Raw genomic sequence first — 18,142 nt, forward strand, 5'->3', positions numbered from 1 at the left:
ATAAGAGTTTTGTTTTAAAATAGCAGATCTACAAGCTCACAGCGCGTCGCATCGCAACCCGTTGTGAGCTTGTAGATTGGCTATTTTCAATTAGTCATAGTTGCTTCTTTTGGGCTAATTTCCATAGACCTGGTTGCTTATTTCTATCGCAAAATCTGGCAACACTGTCCGCCTTGTGCATGAAGGATGTCTGCGGTTCTCAACCTGTGGGTCGAGACCCTGACAATTTAAGTAATAATTTTAATACCTTAAAAAATAAATGAAAACAAATCAAAGAAAAAGACTGTAATACAAGTAATCAACAAACTATACTATAAACTGGTCAAACATTGGCCAAATTGTCAAATAATATAAGAAAGAGAGAAAAAAAGAAAATAGCCGATCTGCAATAAGAAGTTATATATTTTTGAAATAGTTCAAAGTTTAGCTTTTCTCACATTTTACTAAAATATTTTGTTTTAATTAAAAAACATGTTTTCAGACTCAGAGGAGGACGCTGAATTGAATGGGCTAGGTTTTGATTTTGTATGACCCTTAAAAAGTGGCTTAAACAAGCGTTAAAGTTTCATAAACTTGAAGCTTTTTTCACAAACATATTATTATTATTATTATTTTATTTTGACCCTTCAACCCTCTTATTTAGATGATTTAGAGTTGAATGGTAGGTTAAACAATAGTCTAGAATTGTTTAATAAGAAGTTAAAGATTTTTGAAATAGTTCAAAGTCTAGCTTTTCTCAAATTTTTTAAAAATATTTTATTTTTAAATTAAAAAAAACTTTTTCAGACTTAGAAAAGGACGCTGAATCGAATGGGATAGGTCTCGATTTTCTATGACCTTGGGAAATACAAAAGCTCACCAAAAAGATTGGACGTTGACTTTTGAATAAAAAACAGATTTTGTTGAGCACAAAATCTGGAACTAATCGCTCCAGATATTTTTTAAAAATCTAAAACTTCTCTCCATCCATATTGAGAGTAAGCCGGATTTTTTGGCACCAGCCTTGATTTTTTTAGACACTGATAAAGCTCAAAGTTCAGCGAAAAGACTGCAAAGGTCAACCCTCGTTACATTTTTAGAAATTGTATTTTTCTTCGATACTCTGGCTTTAGACTAATGTGATGACGCTGATTCCAAATATGTAAGTTATATTTTTCTCGGAAAACAGGAAGTGCCTCAAAAGGCCACTTCCTGGTTGGTTTTAGGGTGTTCCAGGCCCGTGATAACCCCGATATATTTTTTTTCCAAATCTACATGTAAAATAATACTAAAATTTGAAATCATCAAACCCTCATATCAAATCATGATTTAATTATCCCTTAATTGGCTATGGTTACGGCTTCGCTATCTCACTCAATATCTTGAATACGATAAGGACTTAGGGTCCACTTTTTGGATATGTTGTAGAGCTGGCTGAGACGCACGTGTGGATGTCTTGTTTGTCCCGGTACGGCACTTTTTTTTTTCTGACTTTGTCCTTTGGTATGGTCTTAAGGTTTAAGACTCTATGTGCCTTCCGATAGTGTAGGAGGTCAATTTAGCAGTGTCGTACCGGGACAAACAAGACATCCACGTGTGCGTATTGGCAAGCTGTACAACATATCCGAAAGGCGGATTCGAAAAACGTATCGTATCGAGATATATTGCTTTATTGCGCATACAATAACTTGACATTGGACCCTAGCCAATTAAGGAGAACGGTAAGGCTGTGTGTTAGGGGAGTTATATGTTCGCGTTCGGGGCGACGCGCTGACCCAGAATTTGGTGTCCAATTTAGTTTTTACTCCTTTCAAACAGTTTTTCACTATTGTCTCGGCCCCTAGGGTGCGCCGAAACAATCGGACAATGGATTATCGATCAGCTCTTCAGTCATTTTGGGGCATAAACAAGAAGATGAAGGATACAATTAATAATGATGATAATAACTGATATTGATGATGATGTTCAAGTTTCTGTAATGATTTTTTTCCCATGATGCATTGCAAAATACAGTTAAACATTGTAAAATGACAGAACAGTAAATTACTGTACATTTTTACTGTAGAAATTACAGAAATGTGTTACAGTGTATACTTTGCACAGTATTGTACCATATTAAAATTAATACAGATCCCTATAATGATCCCCCTCATTATATGAAGATAGGTCAAATATAGTGATAAAATATAGGTTACGTACCTTGTGTTTTCATGTGAGAAGTGACAAAAAGAAGGTATCAGAATGATTCACAAGTGGGAAAATGAATAAAGCAACATCTGGGTTAAAAATAACCCAGGCAGGTGTTCAACTGCAATTGAAGCCCTAATAACCCCTTTGACCCATCAGTTTACAGTACCCAAATAACCCATAATTATGACCCAGCCAAATTAACCCAGCAATGTGTTTATAGAAATAACCCAGCATTTTTAAGAGTGTACTAAACACAGTGCAATTAAATGTTACTGATTCTGGGCAAGTAAACAAAGATGTCTTTACTTAATAACAATAAGTAAATTGTATTTTTTAGTACACGTTACTTGATTAAACCTAGTATTGTAACAAATGAGTAAAGCTAACTTATTTATTTAAGTATAGATAGCTATTGGATTTTACAGTGTAGATTCAACATTGAATCAATGTTGGTATTTCAATAATTAAATCGGAGGAGGGGGGAGGGGGAGGAGGGGGTTGCCCCCCCTCCCCCCAACAAGAAAAAAAGAAAAGAAAACGGCAAACTGCATGGATAAAACGTTGAATCAATGTTGTCATTTCAATCATTAAATGGGGGGAGGGGGGGTGTGAGGAGGGGTGTGCCTCCCCCCTCCCCCCATCAAGAAAAAAGAAAAGAAAAAGGCAACAGCATAGATTCAATGCTGACTCAATTTTTGGCATTTCAATCATTGAATTTGTACCATAGATTAAACGCTGATTCAATGTTGGCATTTCAATCATTGAATTTGCACCATAGATAAAACGCTGATTCAATGTTGGCATTTCAATCATTGAATTTGCACCATAGATTAAACGCTGATTCAATGTTGGCATTTCAATCATTGAATTTTGCACTGCAATACAACAGTGATTCAATGTTGAAAAACCATCAGTCTTCAATCGTAACCAAAAATCAACCCTAACCACTATAATTCAACGTTGAATAACCATCTTTTGCTATCTGGGAGTGAAAGGGAGAGAGAAAAATTGTTGCTATTTGATTACTTTCCCTGCAACAATTATATTTTTCACATTAAGAGGGAGAGGAGAGGAGAGGAGAGGAGAGGAGAGGAGATAGGCTCTATTCACAGCAGCCATATTATGAAGACATTCACAGGTGTTACCAATGATACTAATGAAGGCTCTGTTCCATTCTGGTCAAACAGAGTCAGGGTACTGATATTGTGCATGTTGGCCCACTGCGTCTACAGTTGGGGGTCCAGGGACCCTCATGGGCTTCCAAATGGCCCCTTACAGGTGTGTAACTCTGAGAGTGTACAAATGGAACCAAATGGACCCGTAAGGGTCCATTTGGTTCCATTTGTACACTCTCAGAGTTATGGGGGTCGTGGAAACCACTGTGCTACATGGAACAGAGCCTTCATTAGTATCATTGGTAACACCTGTGAAGGAAGTGATAATATGGCTGCTGTGCATAGAGCCTATTGTCTGTACTGACATCTACACAGCTGAAACACTACAAAGTATTCCATGTGGGGCCGTCTGGGTATAGTGGTGAGACTTCATCGGCAAACCTGTGAATGGAGCATAAGCACACATGGAGAACAGGAATCAATAGACCTTCAAAAACATCGACAGCATATTCACAGTGCTTCACTGGTGTTGCCAGTGGTGGTGTGTAACTAACAGGAGAACAGGAGAAGGTGCAGGCTGTCGGGTCACACATCCCCATTTTGTTGGCCATGGCGGCTTCTGTGAGGTCTACCGGGAGCAGCTCTGCGCTCCACAGGACGGAGAAACGAACCCGGTGGGAAGAGCCGTTCTCCAGCATTGTCACCTCAGGGATGGCAGGACACCTGGAGGAAAGAAGGCCCAACATGGTACCTCAATATTTCATCCTTCAGTCTTTCACTCTTATTTAGACACAGAAACCATAGGGTCCCTGTTCTGGGGTTTTGAACTGGCTTTTTTCTCCAAATAGCAGATCTACAAGCTCACAGCATGTCCCATTGGCTATTCTGGTCGAAGAGATTTGGTGTAAAGGGAAAACGGAGGGGGCCTATAGGCCAGGCCCCTGGGGGACCCAGGTCAATGAAGTACAGTGTAGGCTACTTTGCAGTGTTGTCATGACTGGTGTTGTATGAGGGACAGGCCACTAGGGGGCATGACACTAAAACAAAATGAACCATTCATGAATGATTTCATATTCATATAAAGAGACACTAAACATTTTTTACATTATAGTTTCTAGTACCCAGTGGTGGACAAAGGGATAGTTGATAGTTCAGCCCCAAAATTACCTAATTTCAATATTTTTTCATACTTTGGATTATGTTTTCAGGTGCAGGATTTAAAAACTCAACAAAATATACCATTTAAAAAATATATATATTCAGTTACTGTACAAACAATCAACCATCCACACAACTATAACATTCCACCAGTGGAGGAAAAAGTACTCATATTTTTACTTAAGTAAAAGTATCAATACTGCAATGTAGAAATAATCTAGTACAGTAAAGGTAAAGGTCCGGAATTCAACATTTACTTGAGTAAAAGTACAAGTATTGGCATCAAAATATACTTAAATTACCTAAAGTAAAAGTACTCATTATGCAGAATGTCTCGTTTTAAGTTTTCATCTTTTGAAAATAGCAGATCTACAAGCTTACAATGATCACAACGCATTGTGAGCTTGTGAGAACTGCTATTTTCAAATAGCCGAAATATATATTGAGCTTAAGTGATTAGTGTATGTTTAGAAATTAACAAAGTAACTAGTAACTCAAGTTGTCAAATAAAGGTAGTGGAGTAAAAGTACAATATTTTCCTCAGAGGTGTAGTGGAGTAGAAGTAAAAGTATTGAAAATTGGAAATACTGCAGTATGTAAAAGTAAAACTACCTCAAAATGGTACTTAAGTAGGCCTACAGTACTTAATGTTCACATATTACATTGCTTCAGTCGTCAAATCAATTTATGTAGACCTACTTTTAGCGTTTTAATGGATGAATTATACCCACCATTCCTTGATTCTCACAGTCCAAATATTGTAATGTTTATTTTGTTACTGTTGACTCTGTTTTTGATCATTGTAATGCAGTCAGAGTCTGTTACTTCTGTGGAACAGTTAATAACAAAAACCGAAGCTTTGTTGTAAACCCTTTAAAGTGAAAGATAATGTTTATTTTGCAATGTTGACAATGCTGAGTCATGCAGATAAAAGGTCATAAATCAATCTGCGGAGCAGAATCTAAACAACCGGAAGACTCATCCCCAGAGGTCAAATAAAAGTGCGGTGGGGCCGTGCTCTTAGGCAGGATTTTTTTTCCCAACAAGATTTTAAAAATATTTTTAGATTTGTATCAATGCGAGAACAATGGCTTCTATTATTGCATTGCAACTTTCCAGGATTAGATTACTAATAGTTTCTATTAGCTTGGATTCCCTATCGATGATGTCACTGGTAGACGGGTTTCTGAACTATCCACAGCCTTCCTCTGAGACACAGACTGAGTAGAATTTTTTTTTTTCATTTTATCATGAGCATTAGTGAGGACCTATTATATGAAGATAGGTTGAAAATGGGTGAAGTCGTCCTTTAACTATAATAACCAGACGATTACTCACCCCATGGAGCCTTGAATTCAGAGATTTCTTTTTTTTCCTTTTTTCTGTTTTTGCCATTACATTTGATGACTGACACTAAGGGCAGGTACACACTGTAGGACTTTTAAAGTGGTCGGGGGTCGTCTGATCGTTAAGCATTTCACACTACAGGAGTTTATTTCTTGAAATCGGCAGTCATATATCGTGGTTTTCACCCTATATAGATTGATCCCCGACCAGGGATTACACATTGATAGTTCACTAGGTTGCTGTCCAGAGTCAGACCCAAATACATGCATTTGTTTTTATTCCAATTCATTTTAATCGACGTCTCCCGTGATATATCTCCCTCTCCCTCTCCCTCCCTCGCTCTCTCTCTCGTCAGACGCAGTCAGTGTTGCCATGTCCGCTTATTATAAGCGACTTTGGGATTGTTTTTCTGTTGCTTGAAAGTGTATTTGCTTATTTGGTCTAATGTTGTTTGAACCAGTTGTTCTCAAACATTTTCATGGCGTGACCTGGTAGATCGGCTATTTTCAAAAAAGTGCTCATGTGGCCTGTCGCTTTTGTTGGGCTTGTTTTCATAGATCTGGTTGCTTATTTCCCTGGCAAAATCTGGCAACAACAACAATAAAAAATCACACCCTGTGTGAAGGAAGTGGTGCCTTTGGGGCGGGCCTTAACTCATTTCAGTTCGTCCCTATTGGTGGTCTGAGTCCACTTACCAAATTTGTACTTGGTAGCATGCTGCAAACTGGAATGATGGCTGTTTAAAGCCCAGCCAATGGGCAGACAGAGGGGGCGGGGCTTAAGTAATGACAGTTAGTCCCTATTGCTGGCTTTAGTCCATGTACAAAATTTGTACTCCATAGCATGCTGCGAACTTGAGTTATGGCTGTTTGAAGGCCAGCCAATGGGAAGACAGAGGGGGCGGGGCTTCAGCAATTCATGCTGGTCCCTATTGGTGGTCTAAGTCCACATACCAAATGTGGACTTGGTGGCATGCTGCAAACTGGAGTTATAGCTGTTTAAAATCCTGTGCTCATCCCGTGCTCATATGGGCGCTGGGGGTCCCTGGACCCCTCTTTGATAACGTCATCAATTCATGCTCGTCCCTATTGGTGGTCTAAGTCCACATACCAAATTTGGACTTGGTGGCATGCTGCAAACTGAAGTTATAGCTGTTTGCTTCTTTGCCATGCTCATCCCGTGCTCAAACAAACGGACATCCCGTGCTTTAACGGACACGCAGACAGAGTCAAACGTAGAGCGGTTGGCACCGCTAAAAATAGGCACGGGTTCCCGAGTGACAGACACGCTGCTCACGCACACACATATTACACACACACACACACACACACACACACACACACACACACACACACACACACACACACACACACACACACACACACACACACACACACACAAAGCTCACGCTCTCTCTCTCTCTCTCTCATTTGATTTGATTTGATTTGATTTATTTGCACAACATTTTTTGTATACATTTACAAGACATGTTAGTTATTTCCGAGGGAAACATTACGTGATAGTTGTTGTGCTGGTGAGGTAAGAAACCCTGAGGGGCTTATGTGAGAACCTCACCGTTTACATTACATATAATAAGAGTTATTTAATATTAAAAATAAAGACAGAAAAAAGCAGGAAAAAAATGAAAATATAAAAGTATATACCTATGAGAAAGGGTATAGGACATTGATAAAAAAAATAAAAAATAAAAAATAAAAGTACAAGACTGAGCAGAAGAGACAGAACAAAACAAAACAAAACAACAAAAAGTATTGAACAAAGCAAAAACAATTATGCTGTTACATATTCATGTGAATAAGTATTAAAATTATTTGGAAGCTGGTCTAGTTTTCCATTTGGGTATTTAACTTACTTATTAGGCTTCTTTTATAGGTAGGTAGGGAGGATGTGGTAGCCACCAAACTGAAATGGGCGTTCCATAATGAAACTCCTTTGTACTTGATGGCGAACTGCCCCCTATTGGTGGTACATAGTGGGACATGCAGTTGGTTTGCTTGCCTAGTGGGATATGGGTGAAAGCTGGAATTTGGCTGGAAATACAATTTAAAATGATTTGGGAGGTGGGTGTATTGGTATTTAGTTTTAAATACAAATAGACATGTTTGGAGTACATTTATATTACAGATTGTTAGTATACTGAGTGTTGAAAAAAGGGGTGAGGAAGGCTCCCGTGGACTAGAATTTGTGGCTAATCTGACAAACCTTTTTTGTAGTATAAATAATTTATGGAGACAAGAAGGATAGGTACTGGCCCATACAATATTACAGTAGGTTAGGTAAGGATATACTAGGCTGTAGTAAAGGGTTTTTAGACAGGCTCTGTTTATGAATGGGCTGATTTTCGAATAATCCCCACTGATTTTGAGACGTTTTTTGTTACCTGGTCGATGTGTTCTTTCCAGCAGTATTTTTCGTCTATCATTATTCCCAAAAAAGGGGTGGAGGGTACTCTGCTTATTTCGATACCGTCAATACTCAGCTTAGCTTCCTCTGGGTTGAATTTCTTCCTACCAGGAAATATTATAAATTTAGTTTTTTTTATGTTTAATGACAGTTTATTAAGTTGGAACCATTTGGAGAGTATTTGCAGACCTTGATTCGCTTCGTTGATAAGTGTATTGAAATTTTTGTGGGAAAGGATGACGCTTGTGTCGTCGGCAAATAAGATTGAAAATAAGGTATTTGATGCTGCAGGTAGATCATTTATGTAAATTTAAAATAGCAGTGGGCCAAGAATTGAACCTTGCGCCACTCCACATGATAGACTTGCTCTAGGTGATTCCGTATTTTTCAGTGCGACATATTGTTGTCTATTTGTAATATAGTTTTCAAGCCAATTGTAAGTAGTACCACGAAACCCATATCTGAACATTTTATCAAGCAATATGTTATAATTGACAGTATCAAAAGCTTTCGAAAGGTCCAGGAAAAGTCCCAGTGCATATTCTTTGTTATCTAGTGCATCTGTAATTTTTTCAGTGAGGTCAAGTAGAGCCAGGTACGCTGAGTGGTTTTTACGAAAGCCATATTGATGATTATAAAGTATATTATTTGAGTTTATATGCTGGAGTATTCTTTTGTAAACAAGCTTTTCTAGAATTTTTGAAAAAGATGGTAATATTGATATAGGGCGATAATTTGTAAAGTAGTTTGGATCCTCTGATTTGTAAATAGGGATGACTTTAGCTATCTTTAGGTCATTTGGTACCACTCCAGTTGACAGTGAGATTGTACATATGAAAGTTAGTGGATTTATGATAGTTGATTTTACCTCTTTAATGAGTGAAGTTCTAATTTCGTCATGACCAGCTGCTGTTGTTTTTAGCTTGTCTATGATGTCAAGTATCTCCTGTGGGGCAGGGCATTCAAAATTATTAAATACAGGGTAACAACCATCAATATAGTCCAGGGGACTTCCATCTGTACTTGCTATTTTTTTACTGAGAGAGGGACCAACATTTATAAAGAAATTATTAAATTTTTGAGCTATTTCGTGGGGGTCTGTGATGGTTTTCCCACCATCAAGGAACTGATGTGGGAACTTTGATCTAGCTTTCCTTCGGTTGAGTAACTGGTTGATGATTGTCCATGTTTCTTTAATGTTACTGGAGGATGCCTTGAATTTATCACTGTAATGCTTTTTTTTTTACTGCTCGGAGGAGGTGATTAAATGTATTTCTGTATAGTTTGTATTTGACTTGGTTCTCTGGGGTTGGGTTAGTTATATACATTTTATAGAGTCTGTTTTTCTTCCTTGAGGACCTTTGCAATCCGCTAGTAAACCAGGGTTTGCAAAGCTCCTGCCTTTTAGCATTTTTCACAGTTGTTATAGGAAAACATTTGTTGAAGACATGATTAAAAGATTGAATAAAGGCTTGGTATGCACCATTTGCATCGGTTTGTGTGTAGACATTTTCCCAAGATATAGTTTCAAGTACATTTTTAAATGTTGATATATTTTTTTCATTATATTTCCGGTAGCTAAAATTTTCATCACACTGGTTATTAATTTTGTCAAGGAGGGTAAATTGAAAGATGGGGAAATGATCCGAAATGTCTGTGCACACAATACCTGCCTGGAGGACTTTATTCACTTCATTTGTTATGATGTTATCTATCAATGTAGCAGACTTGTCAGTCACTCTGGTTGGTTTGTGGATCACTGGATAAAAGTAGCTTGAATATAAGGTGTTTAGGAAATTTTGGGTAGGAGAATGTACTTCATTTTTAAAGAGGTTAATATTATAGTCACCTTGAATATAGCACATTTTGCCTTCTTTATTTATTTGTTCTAATACGGTTACCAAGCTCTCATTGAATTTATCAATGTCTGTGTCAGGTGGTCTGTAGACACATCCAACAATGATTTTCCTACCACCATTGGGCAGAGTTATTTCTATGAAATGTGATTCTACATCATCTGAGTTTAGTGACAAGTCTGCTCTATTTATATAATCATAGTCCGTTCGGATATACATCACTAACCCACCACCAGTTCTCACATCTCTAGTTACATGTACAGAGTTATAATAGGGCAGCTCATACAAACCTTTTGTTTCGTCACTAGCCCATGTTTCAGTTAAAGCGATAACAGAGAAGTTGTGCTTAAGAGAAGATAAAAAAAGTGAGAGGGGCCCATAATTTGCATTTAGACTGCGTATATTGAGGTGGAAAGTGGTAAACAGTTGATTCTCTGCTGGCAATAATCTAGTAAGCTCCTCCAGTTGTTTCTCAGAGTAGTATTTACAGGGCTCCTTCATTTGTGGATTACAGTTTACATCAGGGTCTACACTGTGTAGTCCTGTGTTGACCACCTCCTTATTTAGTTCAAAGGGATTGAATAACATATTTTCAAAGTTTGTACCGCAATAATTTGTATTCACATTTGACAGTAAAACAGGATCATCATCTTCAACGTCATTAAATGGAAAGAGAGTAGTACATATATGGCAGGTCCAAGAATCCCATAACCTGGATTTTAGTTTTGAGGCAGGTGAACACTTAAGGTGGAACTTATTTTTACATATACTACAGATAATAATTTGTGATTTCACAGTTTTTAAGCATTTAGGACAAGTGTTTGATTCCTTCATTGGTGTACTTATGGCTATATAGGAAAATATTAAATAAAAAATAAACACAAAATAAAAATCAGGTGGTGTCTCCACCTATATTGCGGTCATGATGGTTACTTTGGACTTGAGGTAGCTGAGGGACCAGATGGGTCGTCTCTTCTCCTTGGGGGGTGAGAGATCAGCTGGTCATACCTTAAATAGGCAATGTCACCTTTTTCCCGAGCTGCCCACATCTGAGGCAGAAGGGCCTTCCTTCTTTCCCGTACTTGGGCAGAGAAGTCCTCGTTTATATAGATACCTGTGTTTTTCAATTTCTTTGCGTTCTCTAGTACATTTGCTCTGTCTTTGAAACTGAGAAACTTTACCACGATGGGCCGTTGTCTTCTGCCGTTTGCGTCAGGCTTGCCTGCGCGATGTGCTCTCTCAATGGTCATGTGTCTGCTATCCAGCTTCAAGTTATTGGAGATCACGCTACGGACCTTCTCCTCCGTGGTTGCCCAGGTCTCCCTCGAAGACTCCTCGATTCCATCGAAGACCAAGTTGTTCCTTCTGGATTGATTCTCGAGATAGTCTGTGGTTCTGTCAAGGATCTTCAGGCTGTCGCATACTACTTTCTGGTTCTTTTCAAGCAACTCACTGTCTGTGGATAGCTTGGAAGCGATCTTCTTTAGATCATCTACTTCTTGCTGGGTAAAGTGGAGGCTGGTTTTGAGCTCATGCACGTTGTTGACTGCAGAGTCAAACCGCTCGTTGGTTGAATCCATCAGTACCCGCACCAGTTTGCTGAATGCATCAGCCTGTTTACTGAGCAGCTCCTCATAGTGCACCTTTTGCTGGGCAAGATGTTTGTCCAGCTTCTTGGCATATTCAGCCTTTTCTTGCGCCAATCCCTGGTTAATCAATTTCCTCACCACATCTAGTGTGACGGACTCCGGTTCGGTTTCTACCCCTTTGACGGCTGATTTCTTGCCGTCTTTCGCTGCGGTGGCCATCGGAGCGGTGGAAAGAGGAGGTACCGTTGGACTGGTGGTACTAGCAGCTGCTGCTGGGGGCCCGGCCTGGTGGTGTTTGCTGCTGCTGGGGTCCAGTTGGTGCTAGCTGCTGCTGGGGTCCAGGTGGTGCTAGCTGCTGCTGGGGTCCAGGTGGTGCTAGCTGTTGGTGAGGAGGGCCCAGGTGGTGCTAGCTGCTGCTGCTGGTGGCTCGGCCTGGTGGTGCCGGCTGCTGCTGGTGGCTCGGCCTGGTGGAGCCGGCAGCTGCTGGTGGCTCGGCCTGGTGGAGCCGGCTGCTGCTGGTGGCTCGGCCTGGTGGAGCCGGCTGCTGCTGGTGGCTCGGCCTGGTCGAGCCGGCTGCTGCTGGTGGCTCGGCCTGGTGGAGCCGGCTGCTGCTGGTGGCTAGGCCTGGATGCTGCTAGCTGCTGTTGCTCCTGCAGATGGCCAGGTGGCCTGGTGCTGCTAGCTACTGCAGAGTGGCTCTGCTCTGCTCTCTGCTCTCTGCTCTCTGCTCTGCTCTCTGCTCTGCTCTCATTCAGTTTTATAATGTTTAAATTAAAACAGGATTGGATGGCAATATTGCGGGATCGGCGAGCATTATCTCGCCGATCAAAGGCCGATCTGCGTCAGATCGGGAGGTTTTGTCGGCGAGCGCCAAAAAAAGTCGCGGACAGCATAATCGGACCAAATATCCTGCAGTGTGTACCTGCCTTTACACTGACTGACACTATGATTGTGGAGTAACACTCCACAATCATAATCTGTGGAAACCCTTCCACAGCCTGGGGTTCCACAATCACCATCAGACCTCCAGCTTAGAATTTGCTCACCTCTGATCAACGTTCGGAGCCCTTGCATGAACCTAGTTGTGACACTGCATTCCTTTAAATACTGTCATGCCATTTATCATTATCTAGTCATTTTGTACGTACGGGTACAAGATTTTTATCAAACTATCGAAGCTCGGTAGAACTGGTAGAACTTGATTTTCTCCTGACCTCAAGTAACACTGTCCTCCGAAAAGCCAGGAATCTCTATGATAACCATCTGACACCCACTGACCTCTGCACCTAAATGGCCCTTTGCTCATGTAACGTGTGATGGAATAACTAACTGTACTGAAAAGACCCAGTTATTGAAACCCCAAATACGGAATAGACTTTCATCATGCCACATTTAATGCCTATCTTAGCCACCTGGCAGTCTTAAGGTTTTCTTCAGAATAGGTAACCTCTTTAACACCTGGTATCCCCATTTTGGGTACGGAAAGTATTCAGACCCCCTTACATTTTTCACTATTCGTCAAATTGCAGCCATTTGCTAAAATCATTTTAAGTTCATTTTTTTCCTCATCATGTACACACAGCACCCCATATTGACAGAAAAACACAGAATTGTAGAAATGTTTGCAGATTTATTAAAAAAAGAAAAACTGAAATATCACATGGCCATAAGTATTCAGACCCTTTGCTCAGTATTGAGTAGAAGCACCTTTTTGAGCTAATACAAGTATTCCTTTGCTCAAAAGTATTCAGACCCTTTGCTCAGTATTGAGTAGAAGCACCTTTGAGCTAATACAGCCATGAGTCTTCTTGGGAATGATGCAACAAGTGTTTCATACCTGGATTTGGGAATCATTTGCCATTCCTCCTTGCAGATCCTCTCCAGTTCTCTCAGGTTGGATGGTGAACGTTGGTGGAGAGCCATTTTCAGGTCTCTCCAGAGATGCTCAATTGGGTTTAAGTCAGGGCTCTGGCTGGGCCAGTCAAGAACAGTCAAAGAGTTGTTCCGAAGCCACTCCTTCGTTATTTTAGCTGTGTGCTTCGGGTCATTGTCTTGTTGGAAGGTGAACCTTCGGCCCAGTCGGAGGTCCTGAATACTCTGGAAAAGGTTCTCGTCCAGGATATCTCTGTGAGAGCGGTAAAGAAGAACCCAAAGATCACTGTGGCTGAGCTCCAGAGATGCAGTGGGGAGATGGGAGAAAGTTCTAGAAAGTCAACCATCACTGCAGCCCTCCACCAGTCGGGGCTTTATGGCAGAGTGGCCCGACGGAAGCCTCTCCTCAATGCAAGACACATGAAAGCCCACATATAGAGTTTGCCAAAAAACACATGAAGGACTCCCAGAGTATGAGAAATAAGATTCTCTGGTCTGATGAGACCAAGATAGAACTTTTTGGCCTTAATTCTAACCGGTATGTGTGGAGAACACCAGGCAGTGCTCATCACCTGCCCAATACAATCCCAACAGTGAAGCATGGTGGTGGCAGCATCATGCTGTGTGGGTGTTTTTCAGCTGCAGGGACAGGACGACTGGTTGCTGAGATGAATGCGGCCAAGTACAGAGATATCCTGGACGAGAACCTTTTCCAGAGTGTTGTTCAGGACCTCCGACTGGGCCGAAGGTTCACCTTCCAACAAGACAATGACCCGAAGCACACAGCTAAAATAACGAAGGAGTGGCTTCGGAACAACTCTGTGACTGTTCTTGACTGGCCCAGCCAGAGCCCTGACTTAAACCCAATTGAGCATCTCTGGAGAGACCTGAAAATGGCTCTCCACCAACGTTCACCATCCAACCTGAGAGAACTGGAGAGGATCTGCAAGGAGGAATGGCAAATGATTCCCAAATCCAGGTGTGAAACACTTGTTGCATCATTCCCAAGAAGACTCATGGCTGTATTAGCTCAAAGGTGCTTCTACTCAATACTGAGCAAAGGGTCTGAATACTTTTGAGCAAAGGAATACTTGTATTAGCTCAAAAAGGTGCTTCTACTCAATACTGAGCAAAGGGTCTGAATACTTATGGCCATGTGATATTTCAGTTTTTCTTTTTTAATAAATCTGCAAACATTTCTACAATTCTGTGTTTTTCTGTCAATATGGGGTGCTGTGTGTACATGAATGAGGAAAAAAATGAACTTAAAATGATTTTAGCAAATGGCTGCAATTTGACGAATAGTGAAAAATGTAAGGGGGTCTGAATACTTTCCGTACCCACTATATATATATATATATATATATATATATATATATATATATATATATATATATATATATATATATATATATATATATATATATATATATATATATATATTTATTTATTTATTTTTTTTTTTTTTGTGGCTGAGTGATTAATGCAGAAATACTATCATTGTAAAATGTGTAGCACATTGGCATAGACACTATGACATATTAGGAGTTCATTATGTAATTCTGGTCAAATTATTGATCACTTATTTTGTACGTCTGTGGCAAAAAAAAATATTGATGAAAATGCTGCTCAAGTAACATTTTGAACACAGGCCTTTTTACCTTTTATATTGTGGTATTGCTACTTCTACATCTACTTCATATTGCACAAATTAAGAGCCTATCTGTCGTTGGATGATGCAAAAACGTTGATCCACGCTTTTGTTTTCTCTCGGCGTGACTATTATAATGCACTTTTCTCTGACTGCTTGGAATAAACTTCCAGTATACCCAAGAGAGGGCCCCTCTGTAGATAGCTTTAAAGATGGAGTGCCATGATATTTTTCAACCCTAAAACCTGATCATAAGGTATTATTATTATGTAAGGATTTTTTTCCAAAAAAAAAAGTGTACAGAAATTGTTAAAAAAATGTTTTTATGTGGACACGCCTCCAGTTCATTAAGTATGCCTGGTTCTCACCTTAGCACCTCCTCCACCACCTTAGCACCACCCACCTGTCCTAGTCCCTCCTCCTCCTCATGCCCACACCTGTTGTGTTATGATAATGAGGGGGAGGGTATGTTTTTTGGGGGCTCTGTGATGTCACTATGCCCCTGTTTTTGGATTGGCACGTTTGACTCTCAAGGTTTCAGCCTCTAGGAAAAAACTCCAAATAGTCAGAGAAGACATGAAACACCATAAAACCACCAGCGGGGGCCTTAATGAAGTTCTATCAACCTCATAGACACATGAAAAACAGAAAAAGTGCAAAACCATGGCACCACCTCTTTAAAGCACAGCTCAAGACTTATTTTTTCACTCTTGCTTTTAGTTGATCTTTTTTTTCTATATCGCTGTGTTGTTATTTATGTCTTCGCTGTTTGCTTGATTCCCTGTCTCTTTGCTTTGGCCATTATTTGAATGCCATTACTATTATTGTTTTAAATTGTTTCAAAGTTGTTTTTTCTGCTTTGTTGTTGAAGTGTGTTGCTTTTTCTGTAAAGCACTTTCTCTTTATTTTATTTTATGTCTTTCACCCTGTAAAGCACTTTGAGCTGCATTTATGTAATGAAAGGTGCTATATAAATAAAGTTAATTATTATTATTATTATTACCCTTATTATTATTATTATTATTATTATTATTATTATTATTATTACCCTTATAATTATTATTATTATTATTATTATTATTATTATTATTATTATTATTATAATTATTATTATTATAATTATTATTATTATTATTATTATTATTATTATTATTATCATTACTACTTAAGTAAGTAACTGAGTACTTAGAGTACTGAGACCTACATTTCTCGAATGAAGTAGGTTCGTGCAGCCGTGGGGTCGTGGAGTTTGGAATAGTGAGCTCCCCAGCAGTCCTTCAGCACGAGCACGTGCCCAGGAATCATTTCCCAATCCTCTGCAATCTCAAGTTGGACATACAGGACAGAGCCCGGTTGGACCAGTAATGGGTTAATAGGTTCCGTGAAGCCGGGGTCTCGGAAGAAGGTCATCTTGTCGGCAATGGTGGGTGGTGGATGTGTGATGTAGATGGAGCCAACTTCATTCCCAAAAATATACAAGATATAGTTTGGAAAATAAATGAGTAATATATAATAATAATAATCATAATAATCATAATAATCATAATAATCATACTACTACTACTACTACTACTACTACTACTACTACTACTACTACTACTACTACTACTACTACTACTACTACTACTACTAATAATAATAATAATAGTAACAGCACTACATTTTACCGAAGGTTGCGTAATGTAATTACTGTATTTATTCAAATAGGCTACTGCAACACAACAGCCAGTGTGGTGTCTCTATATGTTTAGATAGCGTGACTTGTCCACAGGGCAAGTCACACAATCAGCCAATAACACAAGACATCATGTATAAGCTGTTGTTCACCAAATGCAATATCTATTTTATATACTGTATTCTTTGTACAATAAGGTCTAATATGAACTATGCCAGCATTTGAAGTTTGATGCAAATCTTATGGTTACTGAATAAACAAACAGAAGTTTATATGAGGACATGAGAGACAGTTTACCTGTGCTGTTGTTAGGATCAACAGTTGGTATGAACGTCATGAAGAGAACAGCTGAAACAACCATGGGCTGCATCCTGCACATCAGACATTAACCTGTTTTTTAAAAAAAATGTTAAAGTATAAAAAATAAAGTGTTTAGTCTGACTGCAGCATTGTAGCACAGAGAACCCAACAACACAGGTTCACTGCTTCACTAACAGATTGCATTTCCAAGATATGTTATAGCACACAAATGACCACTTTAAACTTTTAAGGACAGAAAATACCCTTACCTGTCTTCAATTTAAGATTCTTTCCTCTGCTTAAAACGTTAGGCCAGATACTGAAGGATTTCCACAAGTTGTGAGACTGTGTTTCAGTGACAAATGGGAGGTGTGGTGAGAGTGTGAGAGCATGTGAGAGGGTGAGCGTCATCTACCAGAGCTAAACCATTTGTTTTGTTTGGTTTGGCAAGGTAGCTTCAATAGTTGTGGTTTCTATTTTGGGCGGGAAGCCCTATTTGTAACTATACCTTTACACAGTGGTGGAAAAAGTACTCAAATTCTTTACTTAAGTAAAAGTACCAATACTGCAATATAAAACTACTCTGTTACAAGTAAAAGTCCAGAATTAACAAAAGTATTGGCATCAAAATGTACTTAAAATACCAAAAGTACAAGTACTAAATATTTGAAAATAGCCGATCTACAAATGTAGATCTGCTATTTTCAAATAGCCTATGTATAAAATAGGTTTAAAGTGGTTAATGTATGTTTCATTATGTCATAATTTATATCTGAAAAGTAACTAGTAACTAAAGTTTTCAAGTAAATGTAGTGGATTAAAAGTACAATATTTGCCTCTGAGATGTAGTGGAGTAGAAGTAAAAGTGTTGGAAATTGGAAATACTCAAGTAAAGTACAAATACCTCAAAATTGTACTTAAGTACAGTACTTAAGTAAATGTACTTAGTTACTTTCCTCCACTGCCTTTACAGTATGTATCTACAA

At 39.2% G+C, this 18,142-nt stretch overlaps 1 protein-coding gene across 1 annotated transcript; it reads right to left on the reverse strand.

The window, feature by feature from the left end:
- Positions 1-3,713: 3,713 nt before the first annotated feature.
- Positions 3,714-17,488, reverse strand: LOC311051360 (uncharacterized protein; the record flags this gene model as incomplete). Its single annotated transcript, XM_084065924.1, has 5 exons — positions 17,426-17,488; positions 17,154-17,246; positions 16,386-16,638; positions 3,839-4,007; positions 3,714-3,725 (listed from the first exon to the last, which is right to left on the reverse strand). The coding sequence occupies exons 2-5, from the start codon at positions 17,233-17,235 to the stop codon at positions 3,714-3,716; spliced, it is 516 nt and encodes a 171-aa protein (XP_083922050.1). The 5' UTR covers positions 17,236-17,246; positions 17,426-17,488.
- Positions 17,489-18,142: the final 654 nt, after the last annotated feature.

The sequence above is a fragment of the Gymnoscopelus microlampas genome (genome assembly GCF_963454915.1).
Source record: "Gymnoscopelus microlampas genome assembly, chromosome: 9".
NCBI lineage: Eukaryota > Metazoa > Chordata > Actinopteri > Myctophiformes > Myctophidae > Gymnoscopelus > Gymnoscopelus microlampas.